The 17,897-nt window shown below is 38.9% G+C and overlaps 1 protein-coding gene across 1 annotated transcript; it reads right to left on the bottom strand.

The window, feature by feature from the left end:
- Positions 1-3,515: 3,515 nt before the first annotated feature.
- ap1s1 (adaptor related protein complex 1 subunit sigma 1) lies at positions 3,516-14,820 on the bottom strand. Its single transcript, XM_006808480.3, has 6 exons — positions 14,641-14,820; positions 13,546-13,688; positions 12,173-12,351; positions 8,628-8,736; positions 7,225-7,362; positions 3,516-6,803 (listed from the first exon to the last, which is right to left on the bottom strand). The coding sequence occupies exons 3-6, from the start codon at positions 12,349-12,351 to the stop codon at positions 6,756-6,758; spliced, it is 474 nt and encodes a 157-aa protein (XP_006808543.1). The 5' UTR covers positions 13,546-13,688; positions 14,641-14,820; the 3' UTR covers positions 3,516-6,755.
- Positions 14,821-17,897: the final 3,077 nt, after the last annotated feature.

Here is a 17,897-nt window from a genome sequence, read left to right as displayed (position 1 = left end):
AACCTCACGAATTTCTCAATTTTAACCATTAGAAAAAAAATTATTCATTACTATCTCACAGAGGTAACTTTATTAAATTCAATTTTATTTGCATAAAGCCAAGTCACAACCGTTGCCTCACGGTGCCATTATGTACATTTACTTATTATACCATTGATATTTGGACTCCTTTTCTCCATCATCTGCCTCCCTCGGTTACATTGCAATAAGCTGCTGATGGCTTCTCATGATGCATCATCATGGATTCATGACCTTCATTTAAATGCTTGCTCACAGGGGGTCACATGATTACTGGAGTTTTCTGTTTTCTTTATACTCTATGTATAGTTTCTTCACCTTCTAATATAAAGTATTTGCTCAAAGAGGCTCGTCTCGTTTTCTCTGTATTATTGTAAAGTTTTTTTGCTTACAATATAAACAGTATAAATCAGCTTGAAATATAAATGTCAAAGAATAAAACTGATGATGTGCCAACTAAAAAATATCCAATCCAATATTTGCTCAAAACGTATCATCACTCAGTGATCACTACGACTACAGTGTGGTACATTTTCTCTAAATAATACAAGATAAAATTCATCAGTTTTCAAAGTTTAGATCTGTCAGTTATTAACTGACTTTATTAACACCAGGCGAAGAGTTCCTGTTATGAATCTGGATGACAAGTATAGTTTTTGAAAGTGCGTAGACTACACTTCATTCTAGTCTTCTAGTTTTTTGTTAGCAGTTTAATCTCACTGTGGTTGGCCATGCTAGTCTTTACAGGCATCTTGGCAACATATCAATGCAGGAAACCTGTAGTCAGCTGAGACTGAAGATGTCACTTGGAGGAATGACGAAACATTTCTCCATCTGAAAACGCTACGTCCAGATGAACAGAATCAACTTTTAGTGTATTCGCACCAACAATCACACCCAAGGCCAATTTGGAATCACCAGTTAACCCAATGGTTCTCCATCTGTGGGGTGTATAGCTACTGGACGTGCACAACTAGTGAAATGTGAAAATAAGAATGTTTTTTTAGCAACAGTTGCCATTGTTCTGAACTTTACTAAACTTTAAACCTTTTCTTTGACTTGCCAGTCAGGGTAATTTTTATAATTGTTAATTACTGGGATTCTTATCTAAGTTAAACTGCGCCATAAAGTTTTACGTTGCATCTCTATATATTTCATATAGCTCCAGTTGCCACACAGATGCATCTGTATGTGCAAGGGTGTGGATTTCTGTGCCACTTTGAAATTGGTGTGTGGAGTGACTACGCTGACCTGTCGCCAAATGAGAGAAGACTACAGGATATTTCTGACTGTTGGACCATTTTTCCTTTCCATTCAACCTAGAGCCTAATATAACTGTACATTTGGAAAGACAAAAAATTGCCCCCTTACCCCCACCAACCAACCCACTGAGTGCTTTTGACTTTTACACAGGAAAGAAGAAAAAACAAAAACTGGACCATATAGTAGAACTACAGATCTATGGTAAATAAATAAAGAGCAAGTTCCATCACTTATTCTTTTACAATAATGTAAAGGTAAATAAACTCCTAATGTGGGCCTTTTGGGTTTTTTTCTTTATATATTTTGGCCACACATTGTGGAATATAGAGAATTTTGCCCAATTTTACACTGGACTGAATCAAAAATACACACATTTCATGCTGTGAGTTAACAGTGCTAACTGAATCACACTTGTTGCGATTTACTTCTTCAATATAAATACCTTTCAACAGAATTATAAAGGAAGATGGATTGAGTATATTGTATAAAAGACTTTAAATGCAGAATGTTTGTTCAACTCTTAGACACCCCTTTTCAGAAATGTTTATTAATCCCACCAACTCAGACTAATTTGTGTGATTACAAGCAGATGCATTCAAATTCAAAAGGAAAAATAAACAAAGTTAGAAACATTGTTCCAGCTCATAAAATATTCCCGCTGAGACAGTATAACGAGCTAAGATTTATTTTAAACAAGCAAACAAACCAGAGAGTCTTAAGCCCGACCATTTTAACATAATTTCCCTGGAAAATAAATCCAGGGTGATGATACACGTCCTAATAATCCCATAAAAAACATAGACACTGCAGCACCTTAGGGGGGCGTGCTCCATTTTAACCCCGAGACTTCCAGGCCATACTCAGCACAGATGTTTCTGTATCCTATGCCGGCCACTTGGTTATGGCGTTCCATGTATATCCTGTTTGCTAGAATCTAGCACCCTGTTGTTGTATGTGCTCAGGGGCATCTTTGCACAGCCCGCACCTGGGGTCTTGCCTTGTGTGATAGACCGTAAAGTCTAGTGCTCAGAGTGTGTTCCTGCACTGCCATGATTAGTGCCTTTCTTTCAGTTCACCTTTGTCCAGCCACTGGTAGGATTTCTGGACATCCGCCAATTCTTCTGCTGGCAGTATATACCATGCAGGGTCCTGTACATCCATGATGCTCGTCTTCTCAAATTTCTGCTGCCTGAGATATTAACTAACCACAATCTCAGTTGTGGCCATCTTCCTGAAGTACTTGTGGATGTTCATTGTCTCATCCTGGGTAGCAGTTCTGACACTCACTAGCCTTGGCCACCTTCCTCCTTCTTAGTGTACAGTCTTAGGGTGCTGCATGCATGTCAGTGGCTTCTATCTCCTCTTTTGGCCAGCTTATTTCATGGTTCGTTCGTATTTGTCTATGGGACTACCCCCTCCCCCTTTTCTTTTAACGATCCAACTACACTTCTCAAGTCCAAATGGGCTGGAAGTAGCCTGCATATGATTATATCCGGCCCTAGATAATTTCACATGTCAGTTATTGATGGTCCTCAGTAGAAACAGAATCTTTGGCCCTGCTGAGAAGCCATGCAGGCAGGGATGGGACTTTATTTCAATGGGCACACCATGCAGGCAATCTGGGATCATATCATTATGTTAAAATAGGAAGGGGGCAGACGTTACAAAGACAACAAGTGTAGTGGTACAGGCTTGGTACACAGAGACAAGGGTGCCGGATTTAAACGCTAACGTGTCGGGAAAAGTGAATAAATGAGTGAAAAAGTAAACTGAGCAGCACTTGGCTGCATTTCAATAATACTGAAGACTGCTGAGTGCAGAATCTATCAAACTAGGAGCTGGCTAAAGTGACACCAGATTTTATTTTCAGCCATTTGACATTATGGAGGACAAAAGGTTTCAAACTTGTCCAGGCCTTAAAGCTCATGTGTGCTCTCCCATCTAGTAATAAATGCATAAAAAATAAGGCTTTTCTGAAAACAATGAATAGAAAAGTCTCACAGGCCGGAATACATGCTTCAAGCTATTTATAATTCTTACCCTGTTTGATCTGTTGCTCACCACAAACAAGCACAAGCAAAATTTGTTACCCTAAACTTTAGTTGCATAAGTTTTCCCCACTGATAAAAACGCTTCATACTACACAAAATAATTAAGCAAAAACAATTGAATGAAAAAACAACTAAACATATATTTAAAAAAAAAAAGAGCAATGAGCAATGAGCTACCAGAACTTATTCTGTCATTTTACACATTTATTTCTTACACTGAAAACCAAAGAGTCATGCTGACAGATTTGTCACAGCAGCTTTTTCTTTACCATCTAGAAACAGTTCAGAATCAGCATACTTTATTAATCCTGAAGGAAATTATGTAAATATGCAACTTCTTTACAGTGACATTGAGTTTCACTAGTCCGGCCCCTTAAGATCAACATTTGCAGTAGATCCTGGTGGTGTGGATCAGTGAACCAGTGTCTCCTTCATTCCTGGCATACAGCTTGATATCATCTGTGTAGAGGTGGCGGCTAACAATTGCTTAAGTCCTTGGCCAGCCTGTTTGATGATCTGGGTGACGGGGGTTCAGGCCTATGCAGAACAGTAGTGTGGGGCAGAACATCTCCTTGGTAAATCCTGCACTTGAAGCTGACCTCTAGTGTTCGCCAAATCCCCATCAAATTCCTTATGGTCCTGTCTTGTACAGTCCTGAGGAATCCCAGGATCCATGAGTGAGGCACTGAGTCATAGGCTTTCTTATGGTCAATCAAGGAAGTGCACAGATTGGTCAGTCTTGTCTTACAGTCTCTGGTAACTGCTCAACCAGTAGAAAGTTTTCACCACTCTGGTTTTCACCACTCTCACCACCCCAACATAGCGCACTGGAACCTTCAACAGTTTTAGTAAATCCTTTTGTAACCAATGCCATCAGTATATTTTGTAACAAGCTTGCGAAGCTCTTGACAGAGCTCATTGGTTTTACACAACATGAGATGTTCCTTGTGTGACACCTTTTTATAGGCCATCAGTTGGGACTTGAGAATTAGCTGATATTAATCTGCACCTGGCGGCAGGAATGCTTTCTAATTAGATAGATTTCAGCTGGTGTAATGAGTTCCCATGCTTTGTTGCACCTTTGTGTGTTCAATACTTTTCCCTCGTGTCATTTCTAATTGTTACACAATTTATGGACATCTATAGTTAGATTCTTTGCCTCTGTGGACTGAATTGGCTTTTACCAACATCTGGTAAAAAAAAACAAACAATGCCAATAGCACTTCTGAAATCTATTTATTCTTAAAATTGGTGACAATTGGTGATACAGCAGGTAAAATAAGTATCTCTTTATTGTGGTATCTGGTTGCGGGTGGGATATATTACCAACATTTGGTTCTGAAAGTTAGACGCAGGAAAAACTTGTGATAGCTAGACCACTGGATCAGCACATTTCCAAAACTGCAGCTCTTATGGAGTGCTCTCAGTCTGCAGTAGTCAAAAGTGGTTGAAAAGGACTAGTGATGAACCAGTGACAGGGTCGTGGTCGGCCAAGACTCACCAGTTCATCTGAGGAGCAATGGCTGGCCCGTGTGGCTCATCCAACAGACAAGGTACTGTAGGCTTAAACTGCCCCCAAAATATTGGTTCTGAAAAACAGTGCATTGCATTTTGTTGGGTATGGAACTACATAACAGCAGAACGATATGGGTGCTCATGACCCATCCATCACCAAAAACACCAACAATGGGCACTTGAGCATCAGAACTTAAATGCCTTAATGCAACTGCTGTTGTGATTTGGTGCCATTTAATTGAAATGGAACTGAATTGACCGTGGTGCCATGGAAGAAGGGAGCCTGGTCTGGGAATCATGCTTTCTGGGTCCTTGTCATTCATGTGGATGTTACTTTGACATGTACAGCCAACCAAAGCCTTGTTGTAGACCATGTACATCCTTTCACTGAAATTGTAATCCCTGATGGCTGTGGCCTATTTGAGCAGGATAACCCTCGCTGCCACAAAGCAAAAATGTTTCAAGAATGGTGTGAGGAGCTATCCGTTTCTAATGCCTTGGTGCAAGGTGTGTGTGTGTAAACTGTAATCGTTTTAGCAGTTTATCTATTAAGAAGCGTATTATCCTGGAATTTTGTCAGGGGTATCAGCCTGGAAATTTTTCAACTTGTTCAGCTGATTTGGAATGACCCATTCCATTACTGCCCACTGCAAAAGCCTGTTTTTCACACAGATGTCACACTGAAAACAAAACTTTGTAAAATATTTACAGAACAATAAAATATAGTTAAGCTAGATAATTCTATCTGCCTTGTAATTTCACCCCAGCCCAAACAAGTACCCACTGCACACAGCATGTCCTTTCTATAATTTTCAACTCTGACCTTTACGTGTGTTCCTTCTCATTCTAAGTTGCACTTTTCTTAAACTGCATATGACATTTCCATCTCATCAGGATTACACACTCAGTACATATTAATGGTTCAAATGTAAATAAGATCTTTTTTTTAGTTCTGATGCCATACTAAAATGTCTTTGGTTTATTCTTCACTATCAGTTTATCAAAGTTGTGCAATGAAAGATGGGCCAATAACAAGGAGTATTCATACAATCTAAAAATATTAAACACCTGAAATAAACGTGATATATTCAGACATAGTTTGACAGCACCAATTGATTACCTAGTACAAGAACAATTTGAGTGGAGCCAGAAAATTAAGAAAATGTCTAATTCTTGTAATTGTTTTGTTTTTAATTTCTTCACTGTTTTATGTAGCGCCTGCATTTCTTAACATGGTGTAAATATACTGTACAAGGCAGGAACACAAGCCATCATACGAGCGAATGTATTATCTAAATAACAGAATGACATTAAATGTTGTTTAATGTATGTATAAATTAAGTGTTTTTTCCCCAACTTACCATCGTCAATGCTTTAAAATTCACTAGTAGCACTTGTAGTGATATTAAATATTTATTACAGTCTTACTACTCAAGTGAGATCATAGTCAGTACCTGACAAGGCTTCATGATATAATGTGCCTGCTCAACCAGTTTTTGTATCATAGCCCAGTCACACTGCAAAATCACAATACTGTGATAAACATTCAGCAAAATGTTACTTTGCTGAAGTGTATATAACCCACATTGTTTACCACTGTGGCTTATTTTCTTAGCTGGACTCTGCCTTACTCCTTAAAAAAAAAAAATAAACACACAACTCTGGCAGCCACATAGAAGTGACCCCCCCACCCACACACACACACGCACACTATCACCCACCCACCCAGAGCTAAAGGGCCTGGCACTGCAAGGTTCTTCCACTAACTGAGTCTCTCCCCCAGTTAAACAGTGTATACCAGTCCCCATTCACATATACATAGTACCAGTACTGTCAAGTTGATGCATGTTCTACTCTACACTGACCAACCCCTCTGCCTTCTATATTCTCCCATAGCGCTGCTGTGGACTATGCCAAGCCCATCTCCTCCAGTACACTTCTCGGTGATTCGTCCTCCTGAAAAGATAAACAAATGGAAGACGCAACTTAAATTACAGACAACAAATTGTTCCATTCACATTGCATGGAGCTGTCACCTCTGACAGGCATGAGTAGAAAGATAACTGTATGCCATTTATATTAGTATTACTGTATTATATGCAAAAAAAAAAATGCAACAGTTAGGGCTAGCTGACTCAGAGTGCAGGCAGAAAGGAAACTTTTACACAAAACTGTTTTTTCACCGACCAGGGAGGAAAAAAAAACAACACAAATTTACATATGCAGAGTGTACAAACTGCACAACTCCAAACTGAAGTTAGTCTGGTGATCATTAACACAACAAAATGTGTCCCACCACTTTTCAGTGATAACTCACAGGTCACTAACTTTAACGCATCGTCTTCTTGAGTCATGTCAACTCTGAAGCCCAGCTTACCTCCTGCAGTAGGTCAGCTTGTTCAATGGCTTTGAGGACACTCTTTTTAGATGTGTCCTGGATCTCTCCTCCCATCAGGAACTCATCTAAAATGAAGTAGGCCTTCTCAAAATTAAAGATGATGTCCAGCTCACACACCTACACATACACAAAACACCACTCTTTACCATGCCAGGGAAAGTCTCAGAATGGTCTTTCAACTTCTCCGTTGGAGAATTCAAACAAAATTATGTTTGAATTCACATTGTGAGTACATTTTAACAAGTAGATATTTATCTTTCTGATAATAATAATTTTAGAAAATGTATACAAAATGATACAAGGAGTGACTGCATGTATTATATGAGTACATTTTTACTTAAACCAACTAAGGATAAGTTGCTGTACTAAGAATTATTGTTACCCCTGGACAAAATGTCAAACGAAATGTCAAACGATCACTGCGGCATCAATGAGAGTTAAAAACTGTCTAAATTCTTTCATCTTTAATAAAATGATCAGTGTTGCTGCTTTACCAGGTGTAACAATTAAGTTTAACATCCAGGCATCCATGAAAACAGAATTTATTAAATTCAACAGTTAGAAGTTAGCAGGAAGTTAGCTCGCTAGTTTCCATGTAAATATACCATGCGCTGACTGAGAGATTTCAGAAAAAAAATTAAACTTACATCACTGCTGTCACTTAAATGAGGACAGAAGAACTAAACCGCACTGACCTTTGTAGGGTTACTGAAGTTGGGCTAGCTGGAATATAATAGTTTGCTACATGCTGGCTAGCTACAGAGCTATGGTTAGCATATAAAAACATTAGCACAGTGAAGCTGGAGGATGAAATACACGTTTTTCCCTTCAATAAAATTTAACATGAGGGTACCCCGTGAGCAGAGACAAATGCAATCGCATGGCATGAAAAAGAGGAAAAAACAAGGACCAAACTTCAGTTAGGCCTTATATAATATATCCACAACACAGGTTAGTCATTAATATACTGCTGCATAGTTTATTTTACTCGTTATGTTAAGATCCTGATCCTCAGCTTCATGTTCCCATTCCAATCTTTATTTGCCTCAGAGTGATTATTTTCTGACTCATTCAAATTTTTGGTGTCTGAGCAGCTGGGTTGTAGTTACATGGTAAGGTTTTAAAACTGAGCTTTAAAAAGTGTTGCAGATGAATCGTAGTAATGAAAACCCAGACAGGTCGACAGTGATCATGGACTATTTTAGGGGCTTGTTCTGATTAAACAGAACAAGATGTAAAGCATTAAAACATGCCAAAAATACAACAGCCTGGTGTAACAGCCAGGCCGGAAGCAGGATTCATATGCCATCAACTAGTCTCTTCCTTCAAAGTAATTCACATGCAAATCAGGAAAATCACATTAAGATGCACATATGACTTACACTGCCAAAATATTTATCCAGCAACTCTACGAAACGGTGTATAACTTCGAGTGTGATCAGCTCATTGTCTTGCTCTTCAATGGCACAACAGAAATAAAGGCTGGCATACCTGCAAGACGATATACACAAAAGTAGAAACAATTTTAAAATCCTACATTGCCTTGTTCTCAAGTTATCGCATTCACTAGATTTGCAGAAAACTTAACCTCTGACCTTTATGTTAAGGCCACTGAGATTGAAACTCAAATATATTAAGTAGATTCACCTATGGTATCAATTTGAAAACCCAATGTCGCCAAACAAACCAACAAGGACGCACACTGCCTGCTGTGAGATCCAGTTAAGACTTTCTGCCTCAAAATTCATCACAAATTTAAAAAAAAAAAAAAAAAAGTACAGCATACAGTCGAAGTATGACAGTTTACCATACCTGTGTTGGGCTGCCAGACAGCACAGAGCAAGCATGCAGAGTTCTTTCAGTCCAATAACCTGTGTTTGGGTGCTGACCTATGAAGTAGCATCTGTGTTTTAATCAGTCACTTATCCCCCTGATCTTGTTGACTTGCCTGATTTTGTAATTTGTCCACGGTAAGTGGGCTAAATTATTAAATCCTTAATTCTGCTTTCTGTTTTAAATGCATTGTTTGCCAAGTCGTGTTGTAACCTCCAAGTTGTTCTTGCGTTTTGGTTATTAACACATCAATATCTCATTATTATATCAATATCCCAAAGGTGTTCTATTGAATTAATATCTGGTGACAGAGGGGACGATGTGAGTATAGTGAACTCATTGTCATGTTCAACAAACCAGGTGACTGGGGGAAGCTGTCATCACAGGATGGGCACAATGTGAGCATAAGAGTTGGACGGGGTCAGGAAAAATACTCACCCATTTAACACCTGCCTGAACATTTCATACAATGTAGGATAGCCCCATGCTTACATACTATTTATGTCAAATTCTGACCCTCTCATCCAAACGTCGGATAAGAAACTGAAGCTCAACAGACCACACAATCGTCTTCCAATATTCTATTTCCCTATTTTGGGGAGCACATACAAAGGAATGGCACCCAGTGTGGTCTGCTGCTGCCATCTTGTCTTTTGTATACTTTGGCTGTAATGCAGGGTTATGTTGGTACTATGGTAAATGGTTCTTATATAGCTCTTTTCTACTCTACCTGAGCATTCAAAGTGTTTTATACAACTTGTCTTGTTCACCCATTTACACAAGCTCTTATTTTTCTCTGTATATGCTTTCTACCTAACATTCACACACATTCAAACTCAGATGGATGCATTGAAGAGCAACTTGGGGTTCGTATCTTTCCCAGGGATATTTGGCACGTATATTTATGTATTTGGAACAGCCATGGATTGAACCACCAACCTTCTGATTAGCGCACAATGTGCTATACCTGCTGAGCAACAACAACCCTTATCAGATAGAAGAAGTCTTCTTCTCTGAAATGAACAAGTTATTTTTGCCCAAAGAACCACTGCTCCCTGCATATTTTCAGCTTTTCAGAACTTTCCCTTTAATTTCTAAAGAGGGTTGTTAGAAAATAGATCACCAATTTGTGAAACACTCAGAATAGCGTGTGTCAGAGCAACAGCCATGCCACATTCAGTCACCTAAATTACATTTCTTCCCCACTCTGAGGTGCTGACCATGTCTACATAAATACATGGACTGGGTTGCTGCAATGTCATGACATTCAACAAGTAGTTAAAAAGTTGTACCTAACAAAGGTATACCTAACCTATAGACTTGGAGTACTGTGTTAAGCCACCCATCCTTTCTTTATATTTTGCTTCCAAGGAGCCAGACTCTTAATTTTTTTTAAAATTTTTATTCAAAACTTTTACTTGGACATTAATTGTAGTTCGCTGCCCAGACTGTCCTGTATTTACGAATCACTTTTGTTTTTTTGATTGATAAAAAATTTATTTTTTTGGTAATGAAAATTTCTATAGAAGATAGTGAAAAACAGGACCTTTCCTGTCAATTAAATGTTTATGCATTACTTTGGTGTAGCATTAATGGCTGTAGAGGAAGTCTTTATCAACAGAAAAGACTGTTAGAAATTATTATTTAAAAAAAATAAAAATACAGTTAAAAGTCCAAAAATGTTCCAAAGACTCCAGTGGGCTGAATTGGTGTCTTTGCTGGATTGATTCTGGCCCCCTGGTCTTATGTTTAGCACCACTGATTTAGTCCAGTGTTAGACTATACTTGTAGAGCGGATGCGTTCTTTAGTGATGGTCAAGGGTGGTTCTGTACCACATAAGATGGTTGTTGTTTTATGCAACAAAGTCTCAGGGACAATGCTTCTTTGGTCTAATTTCCTTCCCTTCACCGCAGCTGAACTTGTCCGGTCTGTAAAATCTCAAGCCAGCCTTTTGCAGGCTGTTTTTTTTATCTTCAGTAGATGAATTTCCTCTGGAACTGGCATGCATGTCATGAGGGAGTCTGGTAATAAGTTTGATGCGGCCCTTTTTGTCCAGTTGATATAGTATGCCTTCCAAAACTCTGATGCAGAAAAGCAAACGTTCTAAAGCTTGTTGTGTCAACACTGTGGACTCAGCCATTAACTCTGCTAGGTGTGGCGAAGCCAGCTGATGTGGCTGGCCATAGTGGGAAGTAGGAGAGGCCACTGTGTCACTATATTAGTTACTATAGTGTGAAATGTGTAGGGCTTCTTCAAATTTCAAATGACTCATAAAAATCTAATAATGTAACATTCAACAGAAAGACTTGTTGCATCTTCTAAACCAAGTTGTTTTCCTTAGGTATAGCTGGTTTAAGTCCTTAAGATGTGTTTCTCTGACCAGGGAAGTCAAGGGAAGCAGGCCAGATTTGTAGTAACTTGCCCTGATGCTAAGAGCTCCTGGCAGTTAAGGCAATGCAAATCCAGCCCATGGCCCTGGTGATCAGGGCCACCCATATTCCTCCACTCATCACCGGATGTATGAGGCCATGGTTAGGTTCTCTGTAGTTAGAGCTCAAAAGGCAGTAGTTCACCTAATTTGCCAATGCAGACTTATAGTTCATCTACTTGTTCCACCAGTGGGGGCTGGGCTGGCAGTGAAAGACCATGTACCACTGTGGTGGACGTGGGCCTATCGTCCCCATCTATAGGAAAGCAGCTTCTCTTTCCAACAGACATTAATTTTAATGAAATACTCAAATACGGAGAGATATGTAATTTTCCTTCCTACTGTTTCATCTCATCCTTTTTACATGTTTAATACTGTGTTACTAACATTTCTTTTAAAAATTTCTAAACAATAAAGGCTACTGTCTAAACGTATAAAAGCACTAGTGCATTTCTTTACAGTTTCTTGATAATTAGTGATAAATCGACAGCAGTTCATAGCACGAGTTAGCTACAAAAGAAAATGAAACTGTAAATATCTACTCTAGAAACAACTGTCAGTAACGTTAAAATTAGAAAAGATGAAAATAGTGTAAAGAAAGTACCACAAGAAGCACGTGATGATGTGATGAGTACAAAATGCAGGACTGCTCATGGCACTTTTACCTTTTATAGACAATCTTGAGGTCGCGCCATTCTAGAAAACTGCACATCTTTGGTTTGCGAGCCAACACTATCTGCATCAGCTCCCTGACCATCTTCTTCTTGTCACGCTCAGCTGTGGCTGTGTACCACTTCTGCAGTCGCAGCTTGCCCTGCCGGCTGAACAGCAGCATGAAGCGCATCTACATGCAAAAATAGAACACCCCCCAAAAAGACAGTAGAGCATATATGAGAACATGTATTCAATGTGTAGGTACATGTCAATACATAAATGTGACAATTAGAATTACTGGTCCAGTAAAGGAACTTTTCCTGTTAACTGCAGTCTTGTGCCCAATTATGAGTCACTTCATCACAGTTTTTATCATTTGCTCTTTTTGTAAACATTATTATCAAGTCTGACATCATTAACAATTTCTGTGTTCAAATGCTCTTTCAATTCCCAAAAGCAAAGAAATACAGGGATGTCATTAAGAGTTAAATATGGTCAAAATTATTTCAACTCCAATAAAATAATCAGTGCGGCTGCTCAAGTGTTGCACCATTATGATAAAGAGGATAAATAGGAGGGCCCCATATTAATAGAGGCAGATGCCATCATATGGTAGGAGTCAATGGTATGGTATCAACATTTTGCAATGTGGTCTGGTGTCCTTGCTTAGAAAAAGTTCAGGTTCAAAGTTTAATATACAGTGAAATCTTAAGTCAAGAGAAGCACATCCTTGGTGACAAATAAACATCAGTGTGCACTGTGAGTCTTTAGAAATTAAACCATGTCAACAGTGCACACCTTTTAGAGCACACGGCGCCTCCTGTCTGCTCAAATAACAAAGAACTGCACCATGTTTGAAATCCAGCAGAATAGATGCTTGGACTGAGATGTGCTGCACTCAAAAATCAACTCTATGACATTTTGTGAGACTTTAACTTGTGGTAAACATTTCCGTAGACATATACTGAAAAAAAAAAAGAGAATAGCATGCCAAATTGTTTTCTCAAATCACAATTAAAAAAGAAAAAGTTCTAATCTCCTCTTGGTGTCTATATTAGATCATCATCCCATATCTACTTGGTCCAATGGAGTGTCACAATGAAACACATAGGGAGTTAGCCAGCATTATAAAATAGCCATTTTAAAATGATTTTGTGTTACAGTGATCCAGTCAAACCAACCAAAAAAAAAAACAAATAAAACAACCTCATGGCTTTCTGTAATAACTTATTTAAATTCCAGTCTACTTATCCCACGCCCTCCAAATCCCTCAGTCGTTAATGCAATATCTCTCTGATACGTCCCAAGTACACTACTGAAAACTGGCAGTTCAAAAGTAGAAGGTGAACAAAGTGGAGCATTTAGCAGTTGAAGAGTCAGTTACCTTTTTCAGGTGCTGGAAGACCAAATTAGGACTAAAACCAAAATAAATAATGGATTTGGTCACTAAAGACTTGCACTAGGATGACAATCTTTAAATATTCTTTGTGAAGTCAGCTGGGATAGGCTTCAGCACCCCCTGCGACCCTGAAAAGGATAAGCAGAAGCAAATGGATGGATGGAATGGATATGAAAGTCTATAATAACATAATGGCCATGACAAATTTACATTGCGGTTGTATGTGTGTTTCATCTCATCATCCTATGCTGTTTCCCCACTCCATACTGGCAAAGGAAAGGGAGGAACTGACATCAAATGTCTATAATATTTTGGTTTGATATTACCTACACACATAGACGTCTTATACTGCATTTAAAGCAAACACATATACATAACACTTCAATCACATAATGAAACCACTGATACAAACTTAAGCTGTAATGTGTATTAGAGCTATTTTAAAACTTTGCAGATTTGGCAATACTAATCCACCGTATCACTTACTAATTATGTTTACTTACATGTGCCTGTTACCAGTCTACAGTCTATTTGGCAGGGATGAGTGTGGGAGGTATGGTTTCATAAAAGATGAATGCTATGGCAGGTAATATTAACATCACCAGTGTCAGTCACATCAGTCGTCCACATGGTTTGGCCATGCAGAGTTTCAAAAACAACTGAGCTGAGGTTAAGCAGAAAGTTAGCCACATAATGAAACCTATTTCATTACTTTATGTTGTAACCCTAGGCTGGCAGAAAGTAGGAAGCACGGCATCGCCTCCGTTGCTGACGATAACTAAAACCTAAAGATAAACTAATTACCTGCAACAAGGGCAGTCACACTAGTTTGTCCCCTATCTGTCATGCTAAAGTCTGACTAACATCACACAGATCACAAGCTGCACGAAAGCTATATACAGCGTAAGAAGCGTGAAGTTTCACAGGTTATGCTGGCCTGTTAGCTTGCAAGGCTATGCTGACAGAAGCCAGGTGTAGTTACCGCAGGTGGTGACTTCCTGGAATCATACACCTTGATAGCATTAGCGTAGCATACCCTCCACGTACACTTTTCCAGGCAAGTGAGACGTAATAACTTACCATTCTGTGGGATTTTTAACGTTTGTGTCACGTTACAAACGGACTCTACTCCCTCGCTGCCCACTCAGACGTACACCCGAACTAATGCCGAAAGTTCATTCCCGTGTGAGGTGCTCAACTACTGCGCTTGTAATAAACGCAAACCCTTCTCCGACCGTTGCTTCTGCCAAAGCACTTCCACATCCGAGGAGCATGCGCACTCCGGCACGTCTAACGTGACGTTTATGATTTCGTCTCACTTCCGGAGGGTTCGAATGATTTTAAAGTGTATCAAGTTTAGTGTTACATCCTCGCCGTGTGTAACTGCGGACACTGAGTCCTGGTAAAGAAAAAAAGAGAATCTCCGTAATGGTAGGATTTTCCATCATCATCATTCATTAAACACCGAAAAAAACAGGTTTCTCTTCAGCATTGTAGCCATGCTTACAAAAAGTCAGAGCTCTGCTGAGTCAAGCATTCCTTTAACTTCATTAATTAAGGAAAAAATAAATGAAATTTTATCTATTGAAGAACAAATACTCAAAGCCATAGACATATCATTATTTTAAGCTACTTTAAATGTCATTTATATTTATTTAGACTCTTTCACTTCAACTAATCTGAATCTGAAATAACTTTAGTAATCGCTTCCACCAGGTCATCAACACGTCCATTAGACCCCATGACCCATTCTTACCAACTGCTCAAACTATTACAATTAGTAAATGCTTTAATCTTAAATATGATCATCTGTCTCTGTTAATAGGGTATGTGCAATTAAGGTGGCAGTCATTAAACTATTACTTAAAAAGTAGTAATTTGACCCAGCTGTCTTATGTAATTATTGACCACTCTCCAGCATTCCTTTTATCTCAAAAATTCTTGAAAGAGTTGTCAAACAGCTAACAGATCATCTGCAGAGGAATGGACTATTAAAAGAGTTTCAGTCAGGTTTCAGAGCTCATCACAGCGCAGAAACAGCTTTAGTGAAGGTTACAGATCCTTTCCTAATGGCCTCTGACCGTGGACTCATCTCTGTGCTTGTTCTGCAATACCTCAGTCCATCGTTGATACTGTTGACCACAGTATTTTATTACAGAGATTAGAGCATGCCATAGGTTTTAAAGTATGGCACTGTAGGGCTTTGCATGATATCTGTCTGATAGACTCTGTTTTTTTTTGTTTTTTCATGTAAATGGGGAGTCCTCTTTACACACTAAGTTTAATTATCCAGTCTTTAAGTGATGACGGGATGAACCCTGCTTCTGGGTCAAAACTACTCTGCGTTTAATAAGGCTGTTGTGTTTTTAAAATGTTAAAATTTTAAAATCTTTTTCTATTTATTCTGAACTTCAGCACCCCTAAAGAGCGGAGTGGCTTTTTAGGGACTTGTGCTCAATTGGTAGAGCAGGTCAGATACTAACCGGAAGGTTGGTGGTTCGATCCCAGGCTCCTCCTCTTAGTGATGCCGCAGTGTTCGTTTGAGTTTGTCGCCTGAAGCGGAGTTTGGACCCCAAAACAGCTAATGATGTCAGACTTAAAGACCGGATTGAGTTCCACATGGTTCTGTGCTAGGACCAATTCTGTTTACATTATTCAAGCTTTCAGTAGTATCATTTGAAGTCACAGTATACATTTTCATCGCTAGCAGATGACACAACATGGTGTCTAACCAGATACTTAGTATCTAAATATGATGGGACACAGAGTCTTCAGCTTTTAGGCCTTCTTTTCTAAAGTATATAGTAAGTGCTCAATCTGGTAACTCTAAATCCTTCCTTATTTGGACCTAGACTGCTGCAGGCTTCCTGTGATGCACGGACTGTTTCTTCGTCTTCACTTACCTTTTTCGCATGTGTAACTTGCTAACTTAGCCCTGTAGAGTCAGTGTTAAACACCTGGAATGCACAGAGTTGATTGGTTAAGTGGTATCATGTGGTATGGCTTAGCTTCCATCCAATTGGTCTGTGCATTTCTGCAGCCACTGAACCACTATCATAAAGACCAGAATAGCTGAACCAGTTAAAAATAGAAGTGCCCTCCCTGGTGTTAAATCATAAACTTCTGTTTTGGCTGTAGGTCTGGGTCCATATGGGACAGCCTGTGGGTCTGGATCTGGACCTTGGTCCACATGTTAGTGGCCTCTGCTATAGAGGTTACACAGGTAGTCCAACTCCTCCAGGATGGTACATTAATATGTATCATTGACACAAGGTTTTGCTGTGTCTCCCAGCATAGTCTCAAAGCATGAAGGAGATTGTTACAGAACCGCTCCTTTGTCACAGTAGGAACAGAATTAACCATTTTTGGAGATTCTTTGAATTCAGCCCTCTGTAGGTTGAAAATGTTCATTTCCAGTGAACATTGGCATCTTTTTGTTCCCAACAGATCGCACATTACATATTAGTATAGATATATAGCACAATCTTTTTCTTATCAAGATCTAATATGTTTTCTAAGTTCCTTTAATTATTTTTTCAGCAGTGTGTATATATATATATATATATATATATATATATATATATATATAGAGAGAGAGAGAGAGAGAGAGAGAGAGAGAGAGAGAGAGAGCTAAGAGCGTGCTAAGAAAATGGGAAATAGGGGCAGCGATTTATTGAAATGGAAGTCAATACATGGTGTCACCACTTTCATTCTTTAACACAGTTTGAACTCTCATAGGCAAGATTTGTGATTTCTTTAATTGCTCTTCAGGAATAATCTCTCGATTTCTTAAAAGACATTTTGAAGCTCTGCTTTGGCTGTTTTTTGCCTGTTCTGTGTCAAGATAATCCCACACAGATTCAATAATGTTGAAGTGCAGGCTCTCAATGGGTGTTTATCTATGCTTTTTAATACTTTGGCGGCGTGTTTGGGATATGATGCTGAAAAATGAAGACCTCTTGCCACTCATTCTCACTCCAGTTCTTGTGTAATGTTTCCCCTTCTTAAGAATGGCTTCCTGACAAGTTTTCTTTGCTTTGGCGAATCAGTGTCGGGACCCCACCCCACCCTATATCTTGCTTTCAGATACTGTTCATCTACTGTAGATAGATACAGATTTTTTTTAGAGATGCTTTTGTCTTCCACTTGTCTAGTTTTCTCAATCACTGCACACCATGCTAGGTATTCAGGTTTTCAGCTAATATCTATTTTGCAGCTTAATAGTACAAAAATGCTGTTTTATGCCAAGCTTATCTTTGGCAGATTTAACTAAAGAAATGGGAACCAATATTTCTGTTATGTGTAGAAACTATATTGATTTGTTAGGTGCCTTTTGA

Source organism: Neolamprologus brichardi, chromosome 3 (genome assembly GCF_056152115.1).
Source record: "Neolamprologus brichardi isolate AB-2024 chromosome 3, ASM5615211v1, whole genome shotgun sequence".
Taxonomy (NCBI): domain Eukaryota; kingdom Metazoa; phylum Chordata; class Actinopteri; order Cichliformes; family Cichlidae; genus Neolamprologus; species Neolamprologus brichardi.
This window is presented reverse-complemented; position numbering and strand designations above follow the sequence as displayed.

Coding starts and splice junctions, on each gene's coding strand:
- ap1s1 (XM_006808480.3), bottom strand. CDS start 12,351: ATGCGCTTCATGCTGCTGTTCAGCCGGCAGGGCAAGCTGCGACTGCAG. Junction 8,737..12,172: donor CTCAAGATTGTCTATAAAAG/GTAAAAGTGCCA, acceptor ATCGTCTTGCAG/GTATGCCAGCCTTTATTTCT. Junction 6,804..7,224: donor AAGCTGACCTACTGCAGGAG/GTAAGCTGGGCT, acceptor TTATCTTTTCAG/GAGGACGAATCACCGAGAAG.